Source organism: Malus domestica, chromosome 07 (genome assembly GCF_042453785.1).
Source record: "Malus domestica chromosome 07, GDT2T_hap1".
Taxonomy (NCBI): Eukaryota; Viridiplantae; Streptophyta; class Magnoliopsida; order Rosales; family Rosaceae; genus Malus; species Malus domestica.
The window spans coordinates 35,112,888-35,140,743 of record NC_091667.1 but is presented as its reverse complement, the minus strand read 5'-3'; the positions used below and the strand labels follow the sequence as shown (position 1 = coordinate 35,140,743).

Below are 27,856 nucleotides of genomic sequence, written 5' to 3'. Positions count from 1 at the left end.
TATAAGTAAGAAAAACAAGAACAGTTATGATTATCAAAGAACATTATATTAATAAGTAAGAAAGACGAGAAGTTTTATATGTGAGAAAGTTGCAAGCATCGTGTAATATGCATAATGAAGGGTACATCCGTAATAAATCCCTCCCGCGAGGGCACTGATTAAACCAGCCGTCATTCCGTTTCTTTTCCCTTCAATTCCAACGCATTTCAACTGTTGATTCCTCCCTTCAATCGGAGGAGACTAAACCCTAGATATTTTACAGAGAGAGAGAAAGAAACAAAACAAAATCCGATCCTCCGGGAAATGGTATAGGGAGAGAGAAAGCAGCAGAGAAACTCTTAAGAAACGTTTCGGCGTCGTGGGGATTCGAAAGATTCGATCTTTCCGAATCGAACACCCACGAAAGGGATCGAAATCACATCTTGTTCTTCATCCATTGAATCTCCGATTGAAAAGATTCAAAAGTTTTGTTTTTGGTGGGAAGAAAGAATCGATGATTTCGAATCCGGATCTGATTTTCTACGCCTGCATTGCCCACAAGGTCATGATTCTCGGCGAGTTTTCGAAAGAGCCGGGTCTCGGAAAGTTAGCGCAGCAATGCGTGGAGGTAGCCCCTCCCCATCATTCCATGTTCAGTCACACGGTAAGAAAAAAGACTTACATTTTCTCATTTCATGACCCTTTTGTGTATTTCGCTATCTCCGATGCCGATCTCGATGACTCCGAGGCGCTTTCGTTCTTAAACCAGTTGAAATCCGGTTTTGAGGATGTTACTGGAAGTGGGTCGATCTTGGTTCGGGATAATTTTGCCCCCAATTGCTTGCAAGTCCAGTTTGATTCGATTATTCGAAAAGTAATGGCCTCGGACTTGCCCAATTCGCCGGCAGCCAGTCGGAATCTAAGCTTTGGTGCGAGTAAAGGGAAGAAAATGGTGCTGACACCGCTGCTTGGGAAGAATCCGAGCGAAGGGTTGAAGAAGAAGAGGAGGTTATCCGGGGAGGTTAATGGCGATCTTTGCAAAGATGTGACTGCAAAGGAGAAGAAGGTGGATGTGTGCGATGATGCTAATGGCGGCGGGTTTAGAGATTTTCCGTTGCCAACCCAAAAGAGTGGTCTTTTGCATTCGGGTGACCGCCAAAAGGCCAAGCAAGTTTGGACGAGGCATGTTTGGGTTGTTTTGATCCTTGACTTGTTTGTTTGCGCCGTGTTGTTTGGGATTTGGTTGTGGGTTTGCAGGGGATTCAAGTGCATTGACAGTTGAACGGGCGGATTTGGGAGGTTTTGGTGTTTCGGTGTTGTTGTATTGTGCTTTACTTTGAAGATGGATGAAAATACTGTAACATTACAAACAAGCACTCGAAGGGATAAGTTGGCGAAGTCAATCAGGCTCTGTTTCAATTGTGTACCGGTAACTTTCTCCTTGGCCCTCCGGTGAGCTTCTTGTATGTATCTTAAGCTATATAACTTGTGTTATACAAATAGCGATAAGCGTTTTCATGTGATGCATCAAATTGTGTATACTTAGATCATCACTATGCAGGCATTGTTTTTACTTTCCTTCCGTTGTTTTCGGTTGATGTTGTAATTGCTCGAATGTCTTGATATTTGAGTTTACCAATAGAAACTGTTTGTTTGCTTTTAATGGAAGTTGTTTCTGTTTCTGTATTTGATTTCCATTTCCTCCGCGGTTAGTCTCTTTATTTGATTCTTTACCTAAAACAAGATAAGATCAAGAAGCGAAATCTTCTTTATTTGATTCCGTTGTCTAACGCGTTCCCTGCTATGGATACTTTTCTTCCACGACAGATTAGCGTCTCGTATTTGCATAGATGCGTTAGATAAGTCATGAATTACTTACTATGTGAGGATATCGAATGTCAAGGCAGTTACTGGTGCTGGATGGAACAGTTTAACACCACATGGTGGCGGATTGGCGGTGTCACGGTCGCATTCAAACATTTCTATTTGAGCTGCTGCTTCTTACCAAATTGCAGCAGAAGCAAAACATTACCGACGTTCGAGCTACCATTTTCCGGTTCTGCTACAAACCAGGTTTATCTGACAGTTGCGGTGACGCACGCAGACGTGCAAGAACGTTGAGTTTCAGAGCTTCAAGGAGCCTACTTTGGACGCCGCTGCTGGCATTTGCTTCATTACCTCCGCGACTTAGGGAAGATGTCGAGTTAATAGGCCAACTTAGTAGAACCCAATGGGTTTGGGTTTCTGAACGCTCTGTTTTTCCTGCACATTTTTGGTTATCGAAAGTTCAGAAACTAAAAAAGACGTGCTAAGAAAAAAAAGGAGAGTGCGGAAATTATTTCTTAACCATTATTTTAAAAATTTCTTAGGTGTTCGAGGAGTCTCGATGTTTTAACTATTAGATTTTAATTTTTATATTTTTAAATAAAACTTACGGTTAAAATATTCATAATACCAGATACTCTGGAGCATCCAAAAAAGTCCCAGATGATATGGCTTAGGGGTGGGTATAAAAACCGTCAAACTGCATCGAACCGTATGGAAAAAAAACAGAAAAGAACCGTGTTGATAGGAAAAGTCAACTTTGAGTAAAAAACGGAACAAGACGGGTTCAAACCGGTTCCGGTTTCGGTTTCGAAGGAACAATATCCGGTTGGAACCGAACTGAACCGTTTTATTAATAATAAATTAATTAATTATATAGATACACGTGTCATGGTATAATAGATTGAAAAATTAGTTTTACCAATTTGCAAAGCAGTGAATCCATCCCAATTAGGGCTCACCCACCCTCACATGTTTTAGCTTGCTGCTGTTGCTACCGCTTCCAATATCAGGGACCGATATCAGGAGACCGATGCTATTTAAGTTCTTTACTTTTTTTGTTTGCTGACCCACCAATATATATTTATTTTAATTATCTCTTTTTGTTAACTTGGTGTCACTGCCAAGGATATTTGCATTAAAAAGGATTTGTGTTGTATGCAACTTTATATAATCGTTTTAGAAGACGTTTGTGAATGCATGATGATTTGTGTTCAAATAATTTAGCATTCGAAACCGTAAACCCGCAAGAATTGAATTGGAGCCGGTGTAGACCGAACAGTACTGTTCTAATAATTAAAGTAAAACCACACCGTGCCCACCCTATACATGCAAATCGAGCCGAAAGGCTACTCACACTGTCCAAGAAAACGTACAAGATACTCCGAAACTTCCATATATAATGGTTTGCGGTGTCTTCGGCTCCAAGATTCTCTTCGCCGGCAGCGTGAGGCCTTCGTACTGCGAGGACCGAAGCCTACTTGCGACCAGAGAAACATATATGCTCGACACAAAGTCATCTCAGTCTACGCTGCCGATCATTGAGAAGCGCCAAAAAACCGTGGGGGTTGAATTCGGGACAGCAAAACCTCGACCGGTGCTGGTTGCGATCCACCGTAACATCTCCGATGTTTTGCTTTTGACGCTCCGGTGTTCATACTCGAAATCTATAGCCACTAGGCGTTCCGATCCAGTTCCAACAATGCACTTTTCATATTGAAAAATCTGAACTGCTTGACGTCGCAGATTAAAACTCGTCATTGCCCGATTATATGTGAACACACTAGATATATCAGGGTGCTTAGTTAATTTGTGGTTTCTTGTTTTAATATTACAAATGCATTGATTTCTCGACTTTCGAGCAGATAATCTCACGTGTGAATGTCAAACCTGATTCAAGGACCTCGCAGTTGGGAGTCGGGCATCAACCGTCTGCATTATGATCCTTTCAGTAACCCAGTTTACATCGGCATACTGCTTTCTTCAGAAACAGAGGAAAAATAATGAAAAAGACTTGAAAACTTTGAGTTTTAACGAAAAATACACAATAAAGGGTAAAGTGAATAGTATCATAATTGATTTTTTAGTGTAAAAATATGGTTTTCCGTTAAAATGAATATTACCGATAGCTTTTCGTTAAAATTCCCTAAAAACAGACCTTTTTTATTTGGTTTTGGTATTTTATTGCAGATGGTCCTGAAATCGACTTAAACTCTTCATTTTAGTCCCTCATTTTGAAGATCGACCAATGTCGTTCCTCAACTTTAAACACATCAATGTCGCCCTTTCATTTGAACTCTGTCAACAATTCCAATTATGTCTGGTGTGCTGGGATAACCAAATCCAAATTTGATATACAAAATTGAGAACAAACTAGAAATTGAGCCCGCGTGATGCCGAGGGTTTTAAAATTGTGTTAAATGTGTGAAATATATTAAAACATATTCTCATCCATATCAAAATTCATATACATCCTAATGTTCAACACAGAACCAAAACAGTTTACAAACATGGTACTTGGCCCTCAATATGCAGAGAGCCCATTCCCCATTTTCATTTTGCAAAAACAATTCATCAGGGAATTTATTCATTTTTCTATACCGAAATTAAAGCTTTCTTAAAAAGCATTAATTTCATGAAAAGCATTCTTACATGATGATTATAGAGATATCTGCACATCATAACAGCATTCAGACCTCCAGTAATTGAAAGTGCAATGATCTATTGCAATTGGTAAGTAATACTTAGTCACTCAACAATTACGAAATGGACCAAATAATAAAGAAAAAACCAATCTTGGTTAATTCATTTAACTAAGAAGAAAGGCTGTGAAGTTCCGAAATGAATATCAAGCCATCTTTTGAAATGTCAAAACTTACCTGGAAACGCCGGATTAGATGGGTCTCAACCAAGTACGAAGCGAATCCAAAATGGGCACAAAATTTCTGAAATAAAAAACAAAAGCACATGAGATACTAACAAAAGCCATAAAAAAAAAGGGAAATCAAAACCTTGTGCGGCAACAAACATGCAGAACTTACTTTGAAAACCCAGATCAAAGCAACCAAAAACCCAAAAAAATTATCGGAATCAAACCAAAAAACCAGATAAATTAACAACCCTGACCACTAATCGAAGAACAACATATGCGAGCCATGATCAACCATTACACATATTTTGACAACAATGTAGGAAGTCAATGTATCACAAAGTGAAAGCAATCTCACATTTGCCACACTTCTTATTAGTAGAGCTAAACTACAAAAGCAGTCAGCAAGTTATGCCATGAACAACCGAGGATCAAATACATCTACTCTACAATATAAACAAAAATTTGGAGGGACAGTTTGTATGCTTTCCTGTTTTTCTCTGCGGTAATTTTTCATGTGTGGCTTTGTGCATTCACACATGCACATTTACCCACATTTCTTTGCTGTTTTTTTTTGTTACTATTTGTCTTTCCTGAATTTATTAAGCAAACGGTGTGGGAACGAAGAGCGAACCTGATTCCAACAGATACAAAGCAGTGGCAACAACCTCCATTAATAACCCCTATTAAGTCAATGAGTAGCCAACCTCTATTTGTGCAGTTATATCTGGAACATCCTAGTTTATCTGAACCAAATCCTTGAAAGGGGAACCAGTTGCATGTACGCTTAGCTGGTATTGGCTTTACCTAATTTACTTTTTAAGTCCAATGTGATAGAAAATCCATGTTTGTCTTGATTTTACATAAAAAATATGATGCATGTCCCCTGAACATACTGCTCAAGAAGCAAATTTTGCTTGCTTGCAGCATTTAATATATAAACCACAATAAACAATTTACTGATCATAAAAGATAACTACGGAATGAAAAAATATAAAAATTTCAATTTCAAATTGTCTGCTGATCTTAAAAACAGAATCCATGCAACTGAACCTAACTAATACACAACTCGGCTGAGCCCAAGATTTCAATTTACTGGACATAAAAGCAAAAGGTCACAGAATTTTATTAGGATTTATTTTCCTACGTTTTCTAGGCCCAGATTACCAATGAACGCCTATTTTTCAACGAAATAGGGAATTTTCCCACGAAACTGAAAGCTAGGAACTTAGAACAATGAAATCAAACTTCAATTAAACCAATTTACAACGGGATGAGATGGAAAATTAGCTAATTAATTAATTAACGATTTAATCAAGAACAAACCCAGATATCTACAACCCAAATTAAACACAAAATCAAGGTCCTTTCAGAAACATAAGCTTAAGAAGACGAAATCTGAAACCTTTCAAAAGCGCAGAAATAGAGAGAAAAAAATATTGGGGGAAAAGTTGGGAAATTTACCAAAGGGGTTTAGGTGGAGGCACCGAGAGGAGACGATCGGCAAGGCAGATTGAAGCTCGAAAAGGCCGAGCTTGGACTCTGCGGCAGTGGCGAGATCTAGGGTTTTTCCACAGAGAGAAGGAAACCTAGATTGGGAAAATAGGGAGAGAAATAGACCTTGATTCAAAGAAAAATGGTGAAGCCCTAAATCGAGCTGCTTGGTGCAGAGAAGAGTGAGGCGAGGAGGGAGAGGGGGAGAGTAGGAGTCAAGCAGAGAAAAAGTGGGTCTACAATCTGAAATGGTGGGGAAGCATCTACAGAAGACGTGAGCTAAAACGGTGTGGGAACGAAGGGCGAACCTGAAATAACAAAAAAGAAGCAAGGGTGAAAATGGAATGACACTGTTAATGAACAGTGTTTTTGTGTTGGGTTTTAGTATATGTGTAATATGAGAATATATTGTTTATTCAAATAAATATCTGGGTAATATACATAACTTAAATCTACACAACAAGAACGACACCAAATACAAAACTTTCTAATTTGCAGTAAATCAAAATCTCCGGGCTCCCCAATGTGCCATTTTATCCACAGGGGGTGAGCTTCTTGTTGCCAGCACCCCGAGGATTATCATCTTTCCAGTCATCCCATGCCCTCGCCCTGTCTTGAGCGGCATCGTCATCTTCATCTTCCCCCTCCGGCGGTGGTCCTGGTTTCATAGGTTCCTTGTACCATGCAGAATTGGCTTCTTCCATGAGTTTCACATTCCTCTCTTGCCACGTATTCATTATCTCCATCTCCTTCAGTCCAGCTTCCTCTATGCTCATGGTCGGCATCCTTCCCGCACAGTAAATTCAATTTAGCAGCTCAAATGATATGTTTAACACGATGAAAGATGAAGACACATACGCGAAAACCAGATATTTCCAAACGTTTGTCCTCATGATAAATTAGACTTGGCAAAATAAAGTAACAGAACACGGAGACATACCTATGACTGGGCTGGAAAACCTGAGCCGCCATCCTTTCCCTCTCACTTGTTGGGTTTCCACCAATAAGACTCGCTGGTCCAAATATTAGTGGCTGGTGCTTGTGTTCATGCATCTCTGAAACCCTGGCTCTCCCTTCTAGAACATCCTGAGCAAAAGTTGCACAGGTGATAGGCTCTGCTGGTTTACTATATTGCACCCGGGTTGCAGCATCACGATGCCAAGCTTCGGCCCTTTTGGCACGATCATCAAGAACTTCTTGATAAAATTCCTTCCCGCCATCCTGAAATACATGACAATAACAAAAGCTTTTATAACAGAAATAGGTCAAGTTGCAGGACACAGCTCTTTCTATATGCTCTACAAATTTCTGTCTCCCCCCCCTAATTATCACCAAAAATTGCAAATTCATGACAGAGTAATGGAACTCAAGACCAACACTGATAATAATACAGTAAAAGTCACCAATCTTAAGTTACGGTTACGGGGGTTAATATTATATACCTTTGATTGCCTTTGCTTAAAAGCTACAAGCATTTCTTCCTCTTTCTTTAGCATCTCCAACAGATCAAAAGCCTGAAAAATATTGCATGGCAGAAAGACATGAGTATGAATTGACGTGAATAAAAATGACAGCATGTGGAGGATTACTTTAAGCTATAAACTAACCTTACTAACTGCCAAAGAGATTGTAGTAAACCACGCCTGCAAAAACAAGGGTTCTAATTAGACAGTTTTTTCTTTCTACCAATGTAATTAGACTTTAAACTTATGAAAACATTCTGATGTAGAACCAATCAACATGTCAGTAAAGAGAAATATGTAAGAAGAAATCTACAAACCTCCCGCTCCTCCTCTCCGTCATCATCCAGAACATCTTCCTCTCCTGCCTCAATAGGAGTTGACAAGGCAGATGCTTTAGTTGAACGACCTCTTCGCTCTTTCCGCTCCTTAATTTCCAGCAATTTTGATTCTGCAGCTCTTTGCCTTTTAAATCGAGCAATCTGGATACAGAAGCAAGAGCATAAGTAACAAATTACAACACCAAAACTACACTTTAACATGTTCCGTCATGCAACATGTAAAACAGTCTGGCAGCACAACAAAGTGCAATTATTAAAGTCATGAGTATCCATGAAATTTGAGTTAGGATCTTCACGCTTTCTGAAGAAAGACTATAAGAAAACTAAAGTACCTTCAGAGCCCTTCGATCAACATGTGAATTTGGGCCATCTACTGCAGATGCTTCTAACTCCTCTTTCAGAACAAGTTCCATTGCCTCGCAAATTGAAATAAATTCCTACAAAATGCTGCCGTCATAGTTAATTTTAACAGAAACAAAAACCTCAAACCAACCAATGCAACACAATATTCTCATACTAAGACACTGAATAGCAAGACAGCCCAATGTATTATTGCTTGACCGACAAGTAACTAATGAAAATGCATCACCTTTAACTTAGCCTGGGAAGACTTGAGAATCGATATCCTGTCATCCTGCGCAACCTTTTCGGTTAACTCACCGAGATAATACGGCACCTGTGATCAAAACCCCATCAGAAGTTAGCTAATTACATTCAAACCAATCCAAGCTTTCCAAACTATTCCATCAAATGATTGCTAAATCCCGATTTCTCGCAAACATTCAAAGTTTTCGACTTTAAAAATTAAACCCAAAAGAATTACCATAAGATATTTGAGATTGGTGGTGCTGATATCCTCCTTGGTCTCATTGGCTGAGAACAAACCCAGCTTGCTTATCATTTCATCGCACTTCTCCAAGGCCCTGCATCCCTTCCTCACCTCCTCCTAATAGTAATATCCAAATTAATTAAATTAATTACACACAAAAAAAAAAATGAAACTTTCAATAAAATGTGCTAGCCCATGAGCTTATGGTGCGGATTTGTGTACCTGATCGACACCACCCCCGGACTCCGTCGCCGCCACATGGATCTTCCGAGCTTGCTCGAAGAGCGCCGGAAGAGGCATGTCCTCCATGTTAAATTCTCCCATGGAATTTGAAAAGGAGCTTCTGGTGTGGGTTTGAGCTTCTTCAATTGCTAATTTCCGGGAAATGTTAGGGCGGTTGAATCGAGAATTTGAAACCTAGGGTTTTCAGATTTGGGGATAGAACTCTGGAGAGGAGAAAATTAGAAACTTGGGGAAGGAGATGGAGACCTGCTTATAAAGGGCGATATGCGCCTCCAGCGTAACTTAGCGTGGAGCTGAATTGAATGCGGAGCGGTGCACGGGTTGGCCTATCGTGGATCTCTACGCCCAGTCTGCAACCGGGTCAAACAACTCTGATTTCAAACGGCGAATATTGTTGTCGTTTTGGTGGTAGATCAGAATTTAGAAAGAGAAATGCTAAGTAGACTTTCAAAATAGAATTTTTAACTCTCCGTGACCTTATATATATATATATATATATATATTTTTTTTTTGGTACAAGGAGGGCAAAGCCCAGCAAGCAGAACAAAAAAGCTACGCAAGAACAGCCCTAGGAAGGGCCCTGCCAATAGAATCAGAAGCTAGAAAATTAGTAGAAGTGGTAGGAGGAGAAACAAAAACATGAAGGCCGAGGGATAGCCCATAACCCAAGTCAGCCATGTGATCAGCTGAGGCATTATTTTCTCTATAGATATGAGTCACTTCGCATTTCCAATTTTTTTCAATGGCTTTTTTGCAGTCAATAATGAGATTGTAGAGCGGGTGCGAAACCAAAATACGTTTTTGGATCAAAATAACAGCATCCCAAGAATCACATTTAAGGATCACATCCTTGCAACCCTCGTCCCAAGCTATAGAAAGGCCCATGAAAACACCCCAAAGCTCAGCTTCCATGATGGTTCCTCTGCCTAAATTAGCAGCAAATCCCTTAATCCCATCCCCTTCAGAATTGCGAATCAAACCTCTAGCACTTATGTGACTAAATGGGTCTTTACAACCCTCATCTATATTGATTTTATATCTACCAATTGGCGGGCGGATCCAATGGATTGAGATGATTTGTCTAGGAGGCTTACTATAAGAACACTTGTTGGCATCATACCAATCCCTTGCAAATTGAAAAATAAACTTATGGGGTGAGACAGGCGATTGTTGACCATTATTGAAGACAAAATTGTTTCTCCCTTTCCAGCAATACCATAGAGTTGAAGCAAAGATAAGGTTCCAGGGTAAACCATGTATGGTAGAACAGTGTGTCCCAATGTTTATGGCCATCCAACTCTGAAAAACAAGAGCAAAGGAATGGGCAACTTTAGGAGGGATTCTAACACCATTTTAAAAGGAAAGAGAATGCCTACAAGACCTGAAAATCTAATCCATTGATTCCTCAACATTAATTTTCAATATTATAAAATATTATGGAGAGAATATGAGTGGTAGAGAGTTCAATGAGAGTCTCACTTTTAAGAGTCTTCTTTGCATTTAGAATTAATCATATATAAACGAAGAAGGAAAAATGGAAGAAGCTTTCAAAATCTTCAAATTAATGCTAATTGGTTGACAAAAGTTTTTTTTGTTAATAGGTAGTTTAGATATTAGTTAATTTATTTTTTTATATATATAAATTTGATAAAACTAATACTAATACTAATATATAAAAAATAATAATAAACAAAGGCAATTGTCACATGCACATGGATAGTGTTTGAGAAAGAGGTGTGTTATCTACACATCTCTTTTTATTTCATACACATTCTCTTAATTTGTGGCAATCGGATCGATTGAATTAAAGAAAATCAAAGGGCATAAATTAACAAAGGGTGTGTGAGAAGTAAAAAGGGTCACACATCCCTTTGAGAAAAAGCTAAGCATACGACATACAACATTTTGTAAACCACGTCTAAACCGTCGCTCTTATAGAGGTAAGATTTGCCATTTAATACTACGGTTTAGTGATATTCATCTTCATTTGTAAGTGAGAGGTCTTATGTTCAATTCTCATAAAAAAACGAGTTTGAACCACATTATTGTTAGTCAACTGTGAGGTTATTATCTACACTAATGGGAGGGGATGAACTTAGCCTCACAATAAGTTAGCAATAATGTGATTCAAACTCGCATTTGGCGAGAATCAAACCTAAGACATCTTACTTACAAATGAAGAGAAATACTACTACACCGTAATACTAAGTGTCATATAACATCATTTGTTAAAAAGAAAAAGAAATAGCGGTGGGATCTATTTATATTGTGTACCCTACCAATTAGATATGGTTCACAGAACGTGTTCCGGAATGTTTAGCAAGGGATAGAATGTTACAGAAGAACTTCCTGTATTTTTGTCATGATATTCGAATATTTCTGTTCAGATGTTCATGAATCATCCATCATCGACGTCCTTCCCTGCCAAAATATTGGGTTCTCATGTCTTTGAATTTGATTGGGAAGGACGTTGGCAGACGAACTACTCGGTTGCTTTCTGCTCTAATTATTAAATATAAGGGTCTGTTCAGTAATCATTTTAGTTTTCGGTTTTTAATTTTTTAATTTTAAATTTTTAAATAATTTTTTTGCAGTAAATCGTTTTATTTTGAGAAATCTTGGTGAAACGACGATTTTATAAAATTTATTTGATGAAATGATCAAAATCAAATGGTAACGATATGGATCAAATAGTGATGATAAATCAATAAAATCTTGACCAGTTATTATTGTAGCAGTTGGAATTTGTATTTTCACCATTTGAGTCCATTTCTCTTGTCGACGTTGGGGTCAAATTTGTTGAATTAAAAAAAATATATAGTTTTGTTTTCCGCTTGTGAGTTATGAAGAGTAGGTATGGCATTATTGAGTTTTCACCATTTATTTCTGACACCCCGTCTCGAATGAGGGCATGCTGGTTACGTCACGCCAGCACGCTTTGATTCTAGGATTGGGGTGTGTCAATTTCGATCACCCAATTTCACCATAAATTTTTCTGTATGTTGTGAACACGGTACCGCACATCAAGTGTCATATTATAATTAGTTGGAAATTTTGTTTTCCAAGTTTCCAAATTCCAACTATTTGTATTATTACACTTGTGTACCAAGTCATGTTTCTGACACATAATTTCTCCAATTTCACAGCAATATTACCTTTGCACTGCTATGTGTGCTGTTTTTTGATATTTTGCAACATGTCAGATACAAACAATATAGAAAATTCAAATTTCGAACCTTAAATGCAAAAGGGAACTCTTATTTAAGTCATTCAACCCCACGAGGTTATTATTATTATTTTTTAAAATTTGATGATTTGATGTCAATGGAGTTTTTGAACCAAAAGGGAAAAATCTCAATGGAGTTAACAAGTTTTGGTGAAAAGTCTTAATCAAGTTCTTTCGAAGGGTGTGTTTGTGAATGATTGATGACTCAATTATTCAATACTGAATATCGAAATAATTACCTAACGTTTGAAAACTAGACATCTAGTAAGTTATTAGGGACTTTACCAACATTAAGTGATGACGTTACTAGCATTAAATGATGAGGTGGACAAATACTAAAGTTGATTTTCACTAATCGACATCTTTGGAGTTCTAATTTGTCAAATTGCCCCATTTTAGGCAAGTTAAACCACAAATTTGCTTAGCTAAATGACGTCAATTTGGAAATTCAAATCACCATAGATGACTTGAAAGTTAAAACACGCTTAATATTTGTCCATGTCATCACTGAATGTTAGTGAACCTAATATATGTCCATTCTTTAAAACTTTAGGTAGTTATTAAGAATGTTTTAATATGTTAGAATCAATTTGGAATCACTCCTAAAGGTTGGGTGGTTATCCGGACTTAACCTGAATTTTAATATATAACTAGTTGTTGTGGCCTATTTGAGAGAGAGGGTGCAACAGAGAGAGATGTATAAAGGCTTGAGGAATCCTGTAATGCTATTCCTTATGCCTAGTTTATAGTAATAAGAAGAAACTAACTTGTTTTGTAAGTAAAATAAAGTTTAATAGGAATGATGTTCAGATTTCTAAAGATTCTTAACTTATAATTTACACAATTACACATTGTTAAATATTAATTATAACAATAATTGTATGTTTTTAATTAATATTTTTTGTTTCATATGCACGAAATATACAATCAGTTACATCGCAAATCTTGTGCATATGAGGCTCATTGTGTGTGAAAGCACTAAAATTGAAGAGAAAATGTCAAATCATTTTGTATTCTTGTTCTTGAAATGAAAGATTAAAACTTTGGGGAACTTTAACGAAAAATTTTAAGTACTGTTTATTTTAACGAAAAATCATATTTTTACAGTAAAAAGTTAATCATGATGCTATTCATTTTATCCTTTATTTTGTTCTTATAGTTAAAATTCAAAATTTTTGAACTATTTTCATTAGTTTTCTTTTAAAACTTTATTTTATGAAGCTAAAATTTTAGAAGCATTGTGTAGCAGTAGAAATTATCCAGATGGGACCCATGAAAGGCACAATAATTTAATACAAAGCCATGGTGGGAGCTGGGAACATGGGCTGTGATCCCAAATGCCCAGCCTTGACTGTGACCCGAGTTTCTTTTGTACCTTCTAATTGTTTTTTCTTTATTTTATTTTATTTTTTATTTGATTTGAGATATGTTATGCAAGTCAGAGAGAGAGAGAGAGAGAGAGAGAGAGGGAGGGAGGAAGAGGAGAGAGAGATTGCGTGGAGAATGGAGATAATCAAATGAATCCAGCATCACCAACCTCAGATTCCAAGGGCAGATCAAGGAAAATTGAAATAAAAAATTGAGGTGATTATTTCTCTAACCAATAATTAATTAGTAAATATGATGCTGCCCTTTCAAGTGCAATGGATTTGCAGTGTAGTGTTTCATGAACAAGTTTCCTGCTTTACAGGTCTCAGAGGCAAAGCAAGGAACTTGAGAGGAAGGCCACCTCCCCCCCCCCCCCTCTCTCTCTCTCTCTGGACCCATGACCTTCTTGCCTTGCTTGCTCTCATCATTTGCAAGAGATGCTTCTGCTCAGTTGCAGCTCACTTGGACCTTTCACTGGTGAAACTCATGTATTTCTACTTCTTTTTTATTTTGCAATGCATATCTTATTGGTTTGATAACGGAGTATATGATGAAAAACCGAGCGCAGTTACGTTTTAGGATTCATACTGTCTAGCCGATCCCACTTAGTGGAAGTGGCGTTGTAGAATTCATACAACCGAGCCGATCCAACTCAGTGGGATAAGACTTGGTGGTGGGTTGTTATATCTTATTGGTTTGCTATTGCTGTGAATAAGTAACTGAAGAATTGGTTTTTTTTTTTTTTTTTTTGGGGTGCAAAAGAACTGTTACTGAAGTCAATTGGATTTCTTGGTGCATGTTGAAAATTTAATCATGGGCTTTTACTTTTCAATGCAAGTAATGGGGTTTTCTAATCCTAATTGGGTTTTTAGTGAGATAGAGAAATGATTTTCACGCGCTATTTTCTTCCTCTGCACATTTATGTTTAATTTAATGCGGGTTTGCGGTAAAAGTGTGTAGAAATCATTTCTCGGAGATTTGAGCTAATGAGTTTGTTTAATATTGTACTGATATTTTGAGTCCACCCAACAGTGCAAGAATATCTTTTGAGCTTGTTTTAGTAGATAGAATTAGAAAAAAAAAAGGAAGAAGCACAAACTTTCTGATTACTGAAAAGTGCTTTTGATTTTGTAGTCTTTTGGGGTCCCTTTTGTCTATATGCTTTTACAAATTATTTTATGCGGTATAGTTTTAATCCAGGTAAGCCACTCTGGAAATATACAATATTTATAGGGAGAAGTGTTTGTTGAGATATGTTTATTGTTTTGTTGGAGTCCACTGTCTGATCAGTAATGGTGACAAACAACCCAGGAATCTGGTGCTTTTGCTTCCAATGGTAGCAATTACTCATGACTACTGACCTGTGCTGAAGAGCAAAAGGAGGATAAAAGCCGGTGGAGGGGAGAAGAAGCATGTGGGGTTTGCTTTGCTAGGTCAGTCTTTCACTGAAATCCAGGGGATTCTTTAAATTCTGTTTCGTTTTTCATTTCGGTTTTGAGTACATCTCTGTTTAACTGATCTTGCAGTACCAGGCACGAGTAACGCGCGTGTTGTCACATAACTTGTGTGGTAGAAGGTGAATGCTGTTTGGTGTGGTTGATGCTTCAGGATCTCCATTGAAGCATTGCTCTTTCCGAGCTACACTTTTACACCGCTATAAGCTTCGCTCTGTGGTTTTGAGCTGCGAACAATCATAAGTTCTTTCTGTAAGTTCAACTACAATTTATGAAACTCGTTGATGAAACGGTTTCTTTCTGTATTCTAGTACTGCACTAAGTGAGATGTTTATATCTTATTAGAAATTATAGTCGATTATTTTTCCTCTTCTCTGACACAAAACCGAGCGCAATGACGTTCTAGGATTCATATAGCCGACCCCACTTGGTGGGAAAATGTTTTGTTGTTGTTGTTGTTATTTTTCCTCTTCTCAAAATGGATTTTTGCGAATGCTTAGATTTTCAGTTTCCCGATCAAATTCTAATATTTTGTTTTCCGGTTTTATGTTTTCCCAGACAAAAGGAAGAAAGTTTGTGAGTAATGGAAGAGAAAGTGGTCTCCAATTCAAATTTATTTGTCTGTGAAGATAAGAGTGATAGTTTGTATCCTATGTATTTTGGTGTGTCGTGTGCATTCTTTGCTCTGCGGCTCCTGTCAATGCCTGAAATGCAAGATGAGAGGTTGTCTGAAGTGCGGGAGAAAATGCTTCGAGGAAGTGCGCAACTGTTGGGATTGCTTGTATGGAGGGTTCAGAAAGAAGGAAGAAGTGTGCAAGATTCCGCACTTCTCCATAAACTTGAGGATGCAGAAAAAGAGATCAGAGAGTTGAAGAGACTGAGGCATGAAGATGCAAAAGCCAACGAGAAAGTCGTGAGCATCTTTGCTGCACAGGAGCAGAGCTGGTTGAATGAACGAAAGAAACTGCGGCAGCATATTGGGATGCTAATAAATGCATTTAAGGTTCGTGAGAAAAAGGAGGATGAAGCAATTTCTGCAATGAATGATAAAATGAAGGATGTGAAGCTTTTGGTGCAATCTAAGGATAAGGCAATGGGGGATTTGGAGCAGAAGTTGAAAGAATTAGAAGAGAAGCTAACAAAGGCTGAAAGTGTAGCGGAAGAATTGAGAGAAAGTGCCAAGCGTGCAGCCCAAGAACATTCTTCTGAGCTTTTGAAGCACAAAACTGCATTTTTGGAGGTTGTTTCAAGCCAACGGCAGCTTGGTGCTGATATGGGTCGAGCACTCAGGCAAGTTGAAGCTACTAAGCGAGAGTTGAATGTCGTCTTAGATCAAAAGGAGGAGTCGGTTTTGATGGTTCAGAAAATATCTGCCGAGATTGTAAAGATGCATACAGATTTGGAACAGAAAGACAAGATTTTGTCAGCGATGTTTAGAAAATCCAAGTTAGACACAACAGAAAAGCACGTGCTTCTAAAGGAGATTAAATTATCAAAGGCGAAGAGGAAGCAAGCTGAGCTTGAAACAGAACGATGGAAGGTAGTCTCCTCGGAGTCTAGACATGAGAGGCATTCGTTGAGAAGTATGTTGCAGAAAGCGAATTCTAGGTTTGAAATTGTTTTAAACGAAAGAGGGGTGAATTCCAGTGCAACGGGTACATCTCATTTACAAAATGGAAAGACAAGACCACAGCCAATCAATGCTCTTCTTGGCTATGAACATTCTGAATTTAGAGACGATTCTGAGGGGTACTCATTTGAGGCAAAGGACCTAGGTGAGAATGAATTATTAATTATCCTTTTGATTTAACATTTATGGTTTCTCCGCTTAACCACTTTCGGTTTCTTGATTTGACCTTGTTCTATGATTGATCGCAGTTGATATAAAGCAGGTGGAAGGTTGGGTTCGCTCCGAAGCAGAGAGGTATGCAGCGCTAATTGAGCAAAGGCATCACCTAGAAATGGATGCTTTTGTTGAACAATTGAGACTTAAAGATGAGAAATTAGAAACTTATCGATGGCGTTTGATGAGCATGGAATTAGAATCTAAGCGGCTAGAGTCTCATGTTGAGGGACTGAACAAAGATATATCGCATCTCAGACACGATAATATGAAATTGGAAGCCTTGTTATTGGAGCGGGAAGATGAACTAACTTCCCTAAAAGAGCAGTTTGCATCACAGTCACGGTTTCTAAACTGCCAGACGAACAACTTAAATATCATAAGCACGAAAGTGAAGACAGAAGATCCAAAAAAAAAGACAAGTTCGGTGGAACCATGCGAAGAGGAAGGCGGTAAGAAAGAAGAGGAAACTCCATCTTCTAGCCAGTTCAATGCTGCAACTGTGAAGTCTCCTGACAAAGAGTTTGAAAGTGAGAAGGATACTTCCCACGAGGGTACAAGTCAAGCGGGAAGTGCGAGTCCAGTAGAAGTTGACGGTGCTGATAAGTTAGCATCACCAAGCCAGGCCTCAAGTTCAAATACTTCGCCGTGGAGGATGGATCTTCAAGCTCTTGGTGTTTCTTACAAGATCAAGAGGCTGAAGCAGCAGCTTATTATGCTTGAAAGGTTTTCAGGAAAGCAAGAAGCCGGTGAAGATCATACCGAAAGCAATGATGATGGGCAAAGTGGGATTAAAGGTTTTCTCATGCTGATGTTGTTGCTGAATAAGCAAGTTGGCCGGTATCAGTCCCTCCAAGGGAAGGTTGATGACCTCTGCCAACGGATGGTAAGCTTCGATTCTTAATCTTGTTAGTGAATTTTCAGCAAGAATACGACCTTCACAACAGTTTCCTACAAAAAAAACTATACCATCTAGTTGTAATTCTATGAAAATTTAGGATCTAACGGTGACCAAAAAGGTCGAAAACTGAAGTTAATATTGAAACTAGCACATTGTTACTAGCTTCACTATACAATAATGACACGTAATATGTTTTTGAATTCCTTATGATTTTCAGCATGACAATGATCTCGATCTAAATGGTACACATGGAGATTCAAATACTGCAAGAACGAAGGACAAGATAAAGACACTAGAGCGCCATCTTGACGAAACGTTTCAGCTGCAGAGATATATGGTTGCAACGGGGCAGAAACTAATGGAAATCCAACCCAAGATTGCTTCTGGACTCGTTGGGGTTGCGGAAGAGCTAGAGACGTGTGCAAGCTTCGACATGAAGCGCTTCACAGATTTCATTAGAACTCTCTTCCAGGAAGTTCAAAGAGGTCTGGAAGTTCGGATAGCGCGAATCATTGGAGATCTTGAGGGGACCTTGGCTCGTGATGGGATGATACATTTGAGGAGGTAGTGATGAAAAAACGCAAGGAGTTCGATCAATAACGGTAGTTTCGACTGATTTATATACTCAGATTTGTATAGAGAGCTATAGGCAAATAACATATATAATTTTAATGCAAAGGAATGCCAAGAACTTAACTTTCATGTACTATACTTTTGATTGAGCAAATCATCTCTGCATGTCAAGCTTTTGATGAATAAAAGGGTGATGAACACGTAGGATTATTACCAGTGGTGGAGTCAGCATTTTAGAGTACGAGGGGCTCAAATGTCTCAATCCGAAACGCTCTCCTGATCCTACAAAAATTACTCTGCAATGTGGTAAGTAATTGACCAACATTGTTTAGATCTGGTATCGTGTCGTCCTCATCATCCTCTTCGTTAAACCTAAATCTCAAGCCGATCTAACTTTCTTCCTCACCCTCTCTCCCTCTCTCCCTCTCTCCCTCCACTGATCTCCAGACCAAAGCCCTCCTCAAAGCTCACAAGCAATGAATTGTCTAAACTCCATTGGAGCTCAACCCTGATGAAAGAAATTAAATCATAAACGTCGGGTTGGGATTTTGAGCTTACGGAAAACCTTGAACGAATTTGTAAACTGAGGTCAAAAGCTCAATGTGGGAGCTCCAAAAGGAGCTTTGGGATGAACTTATTAGGGTTTCAATCCCATGTTCTTTTTCCTGGACGGAAAAGGAAAGGCTCACAGCTCTGAGTCACTGATAGAAATTAGAGAGGCGGCCATTAATGGGTGGGATGGGGCTTGGGGATGTCTCAGTCAGGTTGAATGGCTCAACATCTGCAGGTGTTCCCAATTTGCCCTACAGTTATGAATTGGGGTGGTTGCGTTGGGGCTCTGCTGATTAAAAACTTTGGTCATCGACCTTTCTTGTGAAGGAGAAGGTTGCTTTCTTGTCAATTAGGTGCTATTATTGCTATCTCTCTCTCTCTCTGTTGAATTGTATTCCTCATCAAAAGCATTTTGAACACCACGGGTGGCTATCAAAGACAAATTTCAAGTTCGTATTTCACACGGCACTTCTTAAATTTGATTTTCGACGTTGGTGGACGCATGATGGTGGTTAGAGAAGCCTGAAATGTTTATGTGAGTTTTCTTAACCCTCATAATAGTGGATTACCATAACGAAGCCATTAACTAATGCTTTTTTAAAAAACAAAATATATATATATGCATATTATTTTTCTGTTCCAAAATAGTAAGCACACGTTCTTCTTGTTGTTGTTTTGTCGTTTAGGGAGCCAATGATTTGAGTAGCTAGGTATAGAAACCTCCACCTTAAGTAAACATTTGATCATAAAACTAGTGTCCAAATGTATTTTTTTTTTAAATTTTTTAATTTTATTTCGTGGACATAACTTTTTTATTTATTCGAGCGTAATTTAATTATAAAAAGGAGAATTCGAACATAAAAACATAATGTGGGCACATTGTTATACCATCTTAATTATGTTCATGTCTGCAAAATAAAATAAACAATTTAATAAGGGGTGTGTTATCCACACACCTTATTTTACTTCTCACACACCTTTTTAATTTTCGACAGTCGGATCGGATGAATTGAAGAAAATCAACGGACATAAATTATCAAGGGGTGTGTGAGAAGTAAAATGAGATGTGTGGATATCACACCCCTTTAATAAAATGAAGCACTAGAAGCATCCTTGCCTCCTTGGACAATTGGAAAAAGAAAAATGAAACTAAAGACCTAATGGGCAGGTAGTGGATACAGCTATGTATTTAAAAGTCTAAAGTCCAACACTTTCATACCAAGAAAAAAGAGATCATGTGTAATTGTCACTCTATCATGGCTACTTGGCATTTTAGAGTTGGAAGGGAATTTGCCAAGTTATATTGCACGCTTGTCGACAGATGCCAATAATTTTCGAAGGAGTATGTCAACTTATGTCAATAACTTTTGAGTGAGTATGACGACATATGCAAACTTATGTCGAGTGAGAATGTCTAAAGATGCTCATAGCAATTAGCAAAGCATACAAAGAGATGAGGCTAACATCTACCCTGCCCAATGTCGATAGAGGTAATTTGTCGAACAGTTGGAGTGTAGCTTTCAAAGGCATTTCATGTTTTATAAGGGTAACACAAGTTCTTCCATGAAGAATTTATAAGTTTGGCGGTCAGCTGACCCACCTTATCCCACGGTGGATCGGCCTCTGTCGCTAACACTGCTCATTTGTTTAGCTTTTGTATATTGATTGTATCAAGGATGAATCGAAAGACAAAAACAAGAGAACGAGTGGAGAAAAAGAACACGAGAGTTCGTAAATCATTGTGCCTAAGTGTTGAGAGAGGAATGGGACTTTATTTGGGGCCCTAAGCCTTCTTTAAAAACTTGTTACTTGAACTTGACAGCCAGCCAGTAAGAAGTTATTTATTTTCCTCAACCAATATTAATGCAGAAACAATTGACCAAATACATTGGCAATGTTTTTGTTACGTGTTTTACCCTAACTTTCTACACTGCCACTGTATAATATGTCGGTAGGAGTGTATAAATAAGGAGCAGATAAAGGGAGTTTTAACGAAAAGTTCGCAGTACTGTTCACTTTAACGAAAAATTACATTTTTACACTAAAAAGTCAAACTTGGTACTATTCATTTTACCCTTTATTTTGTCTTTATCATTAAAACTCAAAGTTTTCAAGCTATTTTCATTAGTTTTCCTGCATATGATTAAATGCAGTCGTTCTAGCAAAAGCCTCATGCATACTGATTAGCAAGTACGACTTATATCATATGTCATATAAGTCATATATCTCTCGTAATCTCATGTTACCATCCCGTTAATCATGTGACTCCACTGATATATATACTATTCTTCCGCTAATACAAATAATTTTCAGTATTAACGCAGTCATTGTAGCAAAAATCTCATAAATCCTGATCTGTGAGTATGAGTACAACTGATCATATGTCGTATATCTCTCTCGTAGTCTCATATCATTATCTTGCTTATCATGTGATTACACTAACATACATATTATTTTTCCGCTAATAAACAATAATTTTCAGTATTGTTTCTTTTCTTCTTTTTATTTCTTTTTCGTTTCTCCCCCCCCCCCCCCCCACATTTTAGAAAATGAAGTTCCATGGCATGCACATGTGCCACTTTTGTGCAACTTTTGACTGGTTAAAGCTTGTAAGAATGTCGATAAAGAGCTCTCTATCTTCCAAATATTTCAAATTTCATGTCACAAAACTTACTAAAAAGGAGAAGAGAATAATAATTCCCACTCAAATTTGTTCAATTTAAAATTTTAGCACCATTTTTTTCATTTTGTTTTGTGTGTGACAAAGAAAGTGGAAGGAGAAGATTCCAAGGAAAAGTTGTTTAAACATATGTGCCGCAGTTAGCTGGCTCTTTTAATCTGTGTTGTAGAGAGATTTTTCAGTGTATTCGAAACACGTGACAAACATTACATGTCATTATATAATTTGAATAACATATAAAAAAAAATTCCTTCAATTATATAACGACATGTGGTGTTTCGCCTAGTATTCCGAACACACTTAAAAATCTCTTGAATGTTGTGCACTTGTGTGTCCTAAAACTTCGATCTTTACAAATTCTACCATTTGCCATCATAACCATCCCATCGTTTTACTTTCTCCGCATCCGAGTTTATACATTGATATGTTTACTTAGAACGAAAAATGCGAGTTTTTTTATTAATTTTGAATTTGATATACACAAGTTTCGAATACAAGATTTAAGAGAAATACTACTCAAATTTAATGTCTTTAATCATTTTTCTCATCTAAGTCCATATACAAACATGTTTTTTTGAGTACATTGATATTTTTACATTATTTAATATATAAATTATTAATATTTTATTATGATCTAGGTGACCGGAGATGACGAGGAGTCTATCGGGAGTGGTTGTTGAGCATGACGAGGACGAGAGAGGATAGTCTTAGTTAGTCCCATGGTTATTGGGGGGTCTCACTAATACCTCTTAGTGAAGGGTTTTGTCCATGCTAGTCCCATTTAGTCTCATTAATGTTAGTCCCAGCATGGAACAAACACAGTATTGGACTAACAGCTAGTCCAGTCCAGTCCCACTTAGTGAGGGCAAACAAACGCCCCCTGATATGCTTACTTAGAACGAAAAATGCAAGTTTTTAATTAATTTTGAATTTGATATACACAAGTTTCGAATACAAGATTTAAGAGAATTACCACTCAAATTTAATGTCTTTAATCATTTTTCTCATCTGAGTCCATATACAAACATATTTTTTGAGTTACATTAAGATGAGAGAGAATTCGGCAAAACTACATAATGTGCAGCTTTCAAACTATAGTACATTGATATTTTTACATTAAGAGGAGGGAGAATTCGCCATCCACGAGGTTCGAACTTAAGATCTCTCACTTTCAAATGAAAAGAAATATTATCAGACTATAGTACTAGGTAATTATACACCAACATGTTTACTTACATGAAACGATGTAATACGCGTGTTTAGAAAAATCAAAGGTTAAAGTTATAATTTACACGTTAACTAAGACTTTTTCAACGACCCAATTGACGGACCACAATTGAATTAATGGTCGTTATCCACGTCAGTCTAAAACACCATGAGTTTCCATGGTGGGACCCTAAACCTCATTGACTAAAGGGCATTTAGGTCTTTTCATAACAGCAGGAACTGGCATTTTCTCGTGAAGAAGAAGCGCCAGGAGCGTTTGCTCTCTGCCCCTCACAACAATTCACCTTCCTCCACCGCCTCCGACTCCCTCTCTCTCTCTCTATATATATATATATACATACATATAAACTCACACATCCCATCTCACCAACCGACTAGAAACGAAGTCCACTCTGTTTTTTTGAGAATCCTCTGCTTTCACTGTTTTTCGGAAGAGAGTTTTGGGAAATTGTTCTGAGAGAGAATCGATAAGAGGAATCAATGGCGTCGGAAGCAAGCATAACACCGAAGCTGTCGCTGTTCTCGCTTCCTTCCCAGCGGCCGGAGCCGCCGGGGATTTTAACACCACCGCTCCAAACCACCGCCTCGGTTCCATTCAAGTGGGAGGAAGCTCCAGGAAAGCCGAGGGACTGCGGCGGCAGCGCAGAATCCAAACCCAAGTGCGCGAGATCCTTGGAGTTGCCTCCGAGGTTGCTGAGCGAAGCGGCCAAAATTACCAACACGCCCTCCCCGACCACCGTGTTGGACGGGCCTGACGTCGGGCGGACTATGTCGTTTTCGTTCACAGATGGGAGCCCTGATGCTTTTGGGAGTAAGAGGTTGAGCAAGGAGAGTTGTAGGAGCGTCGGCGGTGGCGGTTTTGGGTCTATGAGGTGGGCAAGTTTCAGGAAGAACAAGGAGGTTGTTGACCACGGCGGTTTTGACTCTTTGCCTCCGGCTAGTGGTGGCGGTGAAACGAAGGTGAAGGTCACAAGAGTTCGGAGGAGAGCTAGCTTCTTGAATGCTTCCAACACAAGGTCAAGTATGTGGGTAAGTACTAAGTAACCAAATCTCAATTATTTACTAGCTCCCCTAACGCTCAATTAGCAAATTTAATTAAGTTTTTGCTTGAAATTTGTATTAAGGAGGATTAATAATCAACCAAAAATGATGTAATTTTATATAATAATATTAGAAATTTTAGCTAAACCGGACGAGTCATATTTAAGTATTGAAAATTTTAGGTCAAAATATGTCATATTCACCTACTATAATAAGCATCATAAGATCGTCTAGTGATTTGAGACGAATTCTAGATTTGCATGGCGTGTTTTGGTTCGATTCTTATTAATGGTGAATCACACGATGATCGTTAGAAGAAAGCTGAAGTGCCTGCGTCTTTCTAACTTTTGAAAGAGTAGATTACCATGACAAAACCATCAGCTGATTTTTTTATATAAATAATAATAATTATCACTCTGTGGGCAAAATATTTGATGCCACACTCTTTATTTGATTTTTAATTTCTTCACAAGACTTTAAAATTGCTTGTCAAATGTTGGCATTGTGAGCTTTATCTTCCCATTTTCTGCTAAATTAATACCACTAATAATCATTGGACTTCTCTTGGATACCAAATGTGATTATTTTATGATCAGTTTCTTTTTTTTATTTGTTTAATTGATTACAACATAATCATATTTGGTATCTTCTAATCAGTTACCTAATGTGATTATTTGTGACATAATTTTTCAACTCATAAGTATTTAATTAGTATTTTGCCAAATAAATAGTTAATTAGTATTAATTTTGTTATCATTGCAGGCAAGCATTTACAAAAGCCTTAAGCAGGTGGTCCCCGTTCCATGGAGACGCAGGCAAGAAAAACTTAGAAATATGGCCTCCTAAAGTCTTCCAACCGTTGGATCAACCCCATCTGACTCTCCATTTCCTACTTGTTGAAGAATATGTGTAAATATATCAGAAAATTAAAAATAGTTTAATTAGTCTAAAATTCATGAGCTTCAATATTACAAGGAAATCCCCTTCCACCAAATTCACCTAGTTCGGGATCCGAGCAGTTGAAATTTGATCTAACGGCTACAATTGTTTTAACTTTTAAAAGGGTCTTCTGTTTGTAGTCGTTGAATTAAATTTCAACGGTCGAATCCCAAAGTAGGTGGATTTGGTGGAAATGAATCCGAAGAGGATCCGTTTCTTTTTATAAACCCTCTATAATTTGTCAGTGTACCAACAAATTGCCCCCTTTATCTAAATTTCTGAGCATCTACTCTGATTCTTTTTTTTTGTTAGATTAATTAATTAACTTTTTCTTATCGTAAATTTCTTGTTATTTTAGGAGAGAAACTTCTCTAACGCTTCAGGTGATGAGAGAGAATGGTATACTGCAACAAGAGATGAGTAAGTTAAAGACTGCGATATCAATTTTAGGTAGGAAATTCAGTTCAAACTTAGGAATGAATGACATGATCAGACAAAAGCAACGGATTAGCGTATGGGGTGTGATATTCACACCATTTTTACTTCTCCCACACCTTTTTAGTTTTCGGCCGTTTAATCAGATGAATTCAAGAATATTAACGGACATAAATTAACAAGGGGTGTGTGAGAAGTAAAACGGATCTAGCGTGTATGTCATGCATCTTAAAAGGAAATGGTAAGTCCGTCACATCTAATGGTACAAAAACAGTCATAAACTCCAATAATATATGATAGAACTATGTGTTTTAGCAAGTGAATGAAATGCAAATGCTAGATCACAATATCAAGCAAGGAAACGGGTAATCGATGAAAATAGTTAGATACAAAGTTCAAGGTCACATCAACCTGACGAATCAAGCCTTCCGACGTTTTTGAATCGAAAATATACCAATCTCGCCAATTGTTCCGAAGATGTGAACTTCACCCTCTCAACACGTCCTATCCATATAACATGTCATGATTTCCTCATCTATTCTATAATTTTGTGCATATAAGGTAGCTAGACTAAATCATGGACCGGCAGAGCAGTCAAACACAAAGCCCTCTTCTTCTTGTAGTTGGTTTTGAAGCAAGCCTGCCTCAGCCTCTTGGCTCTCTCCGGCAACTCCTTGTCCGGCATCTGCTCTAGAAGCCTCCTGTGCTCCTCCAGCATCATCACATCATTCGTCAATCCCATCCCCTGCAATATTTCAATTTTCAACCGTCAATCCCTACATTACTAATTACGACTTTCCAAAAACAAAGATCATTGTCAATTAACCCTTTACTGTCATATTTGATGAAATTTCATTCATTGTGTAGTCAAATACTGGCACGTGACCAACACATTATTCACTCTTGAGGATAAAGTCGTGCTAATATTTGACGACAAAGTGAATAAAATTTCATAGAATCTAATAGTGAGGGGGTTAATTGATTGATTTCAAATAATCTTAACCTTATTTTCAAGTCATTCTCATCGCAATACATGTTTACTAATATGTAGGATATTTCGGAGATATTTCAAGACTTGGAAGATTGCTTTCAAACCCTCTTTTACTTTTTGATCCATAAACTAAGTAGTCACCCTGTGTCCTTTGTCAGAATTTAGAACAATAGTAATGGGCCTAACAATGAACTAAGTAGTCTCGCAATGACATCCTAAGTAGTCTTCGTTTATAGAAAAAAATTGAGAAAAACTCTTAATAGTATATCTCTCGTCACGTGATAAGAAATATATACCAACGTGAAACTATACTCCCATGGCACCAAAATTTTTCCCGTTTCGAGGGGAACCAGTAGCATGGGACAAAAATGACACTGAATATCATATGACAAGTTGACAACACATGAACATGCAAATACGTACCTTAACATTTTCAATGAGAGCATTCAAGCTCTTGATCTTTCTGTGCGGCCACCTCATGATGTTCAGTTCCCTGCACCTCCTCTTCAAAACCGTCAATCCCACCTTCAACTCCTTGGCCGCTTGAGTTATCGGCACGTCGAAATACTTCTGAATCTCGTCCAGTTCCAATGGAGTGGCACACCTCTTCTTGCAAAAACTCTCATTTTTTGTCCTGCTTCCCTCTTCATCTTTGCCCCAAATCTTCATCCCCCACTCGATCGTCCTCAAAACATCGTCCGAATCACCCGAAACACTGTTCGAACAGTCAACGGATTCCGCCATTGTTGTCAGGGGCTTTTCATCAACCACCTCGTAACCAAAAGTTGATGGAAAAGCAGCGTCGTCCAAAATGTAGTCCCAGATGCCTGAATCCTCAAAATCTTTTGAACCCATTTGTGGAAGCTGGTTGGAATTGCATCCCAATGGCAATGGCGGTGAATCGAAACCATTGAAATTTTCAAGGTGCAGACTGTCTAATGCAGCAGCACTGCAAAAGTAAAGTAACCCATGTACTAAAATTCATGTAAAAATCATAAAACATATACATACACAAACACACACACATATATATACAGCCTTCTTCAGTTCTTGAGATGTTTGAACAAATAAATGGAAGATTAAAAGGGAAAAAAAAGCAAGAAGTATAAATTTTTCGATCATCTTACTGTATGGAGGAGTTAAACTCATGTGGGTCGGTCTCAATTTTTGGAAACAGAAGTTGGTAGGAAATGGAATCTGCCATTGGAGAGTTTTGGAAAGCTTGGAGAACTATCAGAGAGAGTGGAGGAATTAAGCAGTATAAATTTGACTGGGTCGGGAAGGAGATTGATGGGATGAGAAAGTTCGTGCGGACGCTAAAAGGGGTTCCTGTGTGGCACTCACTACATCGGACATTTAATTTGTGAACAATTACCAATCACAAAAGGGGGCTGGACCAAGCCTTAATTATGATTTTAATGTTTAAGAAAATTGACTTGAATATGGTTTTAAAATTAATTTATCACCTACAAATTGACGGGGGTATTTTTGCTCACCACCTTCAAATGATGATGATGCTCACCAGTCACCATCCTATTTATTACTGTTAAATGAGTTTAAATTTCGAAATTTGTATAGTAGATAAAA

The 27,856-nt window shown here is 38.0% G+C and overlaps 5 protein-coding genes across 6 annotated transcripts; 3 read left to right on the top strand and 2 right to left on the bottom strand.

Annotated features, from left to right (window-relative positions):
* Window positions 1-62: 62 nt before the first annotated feature.
* LOC103420789 (phytolongin Phyl2.2-like) lies at window positions 63-1,665 on the top strand. Its single transcript, XM_008358831.4, has 2 exons — window positions 63-643; window positions 749-1,665. Exons 1-2 carry the CDS (start codon window positions 494-496, stop codon window positions 1,259-1,261), a joined length of 663 nt encoding a protein of 220 aa, XP_008357053.1. The 5' UTR covers window positions 63-493; the 3' UTR covers window positions 1,262-1,665.
* Window positions 1,666-4,214: 2,549 nt separating this feature from the next.
* Window positions 4,215-9,510, bottom strand: LOC103439863 (PP2A regulatory subunit TAP46). The gene is made up of 10 exons (XM_008378489.4): window positions 9,019-9,510; window positions 8,791-8,913; window positions 8,557-8,643; window positions 8,300-8,404; window positions 7,947-8,108; window positions 7,774-7,809; window positions 7,609-7,680; window positions 7,107-7,387; window positions 6,137-6,952; window positions 4,215-4,748 (listed from the first exon to the last, which is right to left on the bottom strand). Exons 1-9 carry the CDS (start codon window positions 9,118-9,120, stop codon window positions 6,700-6,702), a joined length of 1,221 nt encoding a protein of 406 aa, XP_008376711.1. The 5' UTR covers window positions 9,121-9,510; the 3' UTR covers window positions 4,215-4,748; window positions 6,137-6,699.
* Window positions 9,511-13,665: 4,155 nt separating this feature from the next.
* Window positions 13,666-18,620, top strand: LOC103439862 (COP1-interactive protein 1). 2 transcript variants are annotated; one of them, XM_070825520.1, is made up of 7 exons: window positions 13,666-13,849; window positions 13,956-14,121; window positions 14,945-15,066; window positions 15,160-15,339; window positions 15,646-16,862; window positions 16,966-17,816; window positions 18,049-18,620. In XM_070825520.1, the coding sequence occupies exons 5-7, from the start codon at window positions 15,671-15,673 to the stop codon at window positions 18,397-18,399; spliced, it is 2,394 nt and encodes a 797-aa protein (XP_070681621.1). In that variant the 5' UTR covers window positions 13,666-13,849; window positions 13,956-14,121; window positions 14,945-15,066; window positions 15,160-15,339; window positions 15,646-15,670; the 3' UTR covers window positions 18,400-18,620. The 2 variants fall into 2 exon arrangements, with proteins under 2 accessions (XP_070681621.1, XP_070681622.1); XM_070825521.1 differs by having other exon boundaries at window positions 13,684-13,849; window positions 13,956-14,110.
* Window positions 18,621-23,077: 4,457 nt separating this feature from the next.
* Window positions 23,078-25,138, top strand: LOC103439861 (uncharacterized protein At4g00950-like). The gene is made up of 2 exons (XM_008378486.4): window positions 23,078-23,892; window positions 24,667-25,138. Exons 1-2 carry the CDS (start codon window positions 23,344-23,346, stop codon window positions 24,748-24,750), a joined length of 633 nt encoding a protein of 210 aa, XP_008376708.1. The 5' UTR covers window positions 23,078-23,343; the 3' UTR covers window positions 24,751-25,138.
* A 489-nt stretch (window positions 25,139-25,627) lies between these two features.
* LOC103439860 (protein RKD1) lies at window positions 25,628-27,640 on the bottom strand. The gene is made up of 3 exons (XM_008378485.4): window positions 27,397-27,640; window positions 26,693-27,218; window positions 25,628-26,023 (listed from the first exon to the last, which is right to left on the bottom strand). The coding sequence occupies exons 1-3, from the start codon at window positions 27,471-27,473 to the stop codon at window positions 25,844-25,846; spliced, it is 783 nt and encodes a 260-aa protein (XP_008376707.2). The 5' UTR covers window positions 27,474-27,640; the 3' UTR covers window positions 25,628-25,843.
* Between the last annotated feature and the right edge of the window lie 216 nt (window positions 27,641-27,856).

Bases quoted from the DNA above. Each gene is read 5' to 3' on its own strand.
- LOC103420789 (XM_008358831.4), top strand. From the start codon at position 494: ATGATTTCGAATCCGGATCTGATTTTCTACGCCTGCATTGCCCACAAG. The intron at 644-748 runs GTAAGAAAAAAG...TTCTTAAACCAG, and splicing joins ATTCCATGTTCAGTCACACG to TTGAAATCCGGTTTTGAGGA.
- LOC103439863 (XM_008378489.4), bottom strand. From the start codon at position 9,120: ATGGGAGAATTTAACATGGAGGACATGCCTCTTCCGGCGCTCTTCGAG. The intron at 8,644-8,790 runs GTAATTCTTTTG...TTTTGATCACAG, and splicing joins CCAATCTCAAATATCTTATG to GTGCCGTATTATCTCGGTGA. The intron at 7,388-7,608 runs GTATATAATATT...CATGTATTTCAG, and splicing joins TTAAGCAAAGGCAATCAAAG to GATGGCGGGAAGGAATTTTA.
- LOC103439862 (XM_070825520.1), top strand. From the start codon at position 15,671: ATGGAAGAGAAAGTGGTCTCCAATTCAAATTTATTTGTCTGTGAAGAT. The intron at 16,863-16,965 runs GTGAGAATGAAT...GATTGATCGCAG, and splicing joins ATTTGAGGCAAAGGACCTAG to TTGATATAAAGCAGGTGGAA. The intron at 17,817-18,048 runs GTAAGCTTCGAT...TATGATTTTCAG, and splicing joins ATGACCTCTGCCAACGGATG to CATGACAATGATCTCGATCT.
- LOC103439861 (XM_008378486.4), top strand. From the start codon at position 23,344: ATGGCGTCGGAAGCAAGCATAACACCGAAGCTGTCGCTGTTCTCGCTT. The intron at 23,893-24,666 runs GTAAGTACTAAG...TTATCATTGCAG, and splicing joins ACACAAGGTCAAGTATGTGG to GCAAGCATTTACAAAAGCCT.
- LOC103439860 (XM_008378485.4), bottom strand. From the start codon at position 27,473: ATGGCAGATTCCATTTCCTACCAACTTCTGTTTCCAAAAATTGAGACC. The intron at 27,219-27,396 runs GTAAGATGATCG...TTACTTTTGCAG, and splicing joins GAGTTTAACTCCTCCATACA to TGCTGCTGCATTAGACAGTC. The intron at 26,024-26,692 runs GTACGTATTTGC...GAAATATTGCAG, and splicing joins CTCTCATTGAAAATGTTAAG to GGGATGGGATTGACGAATGA.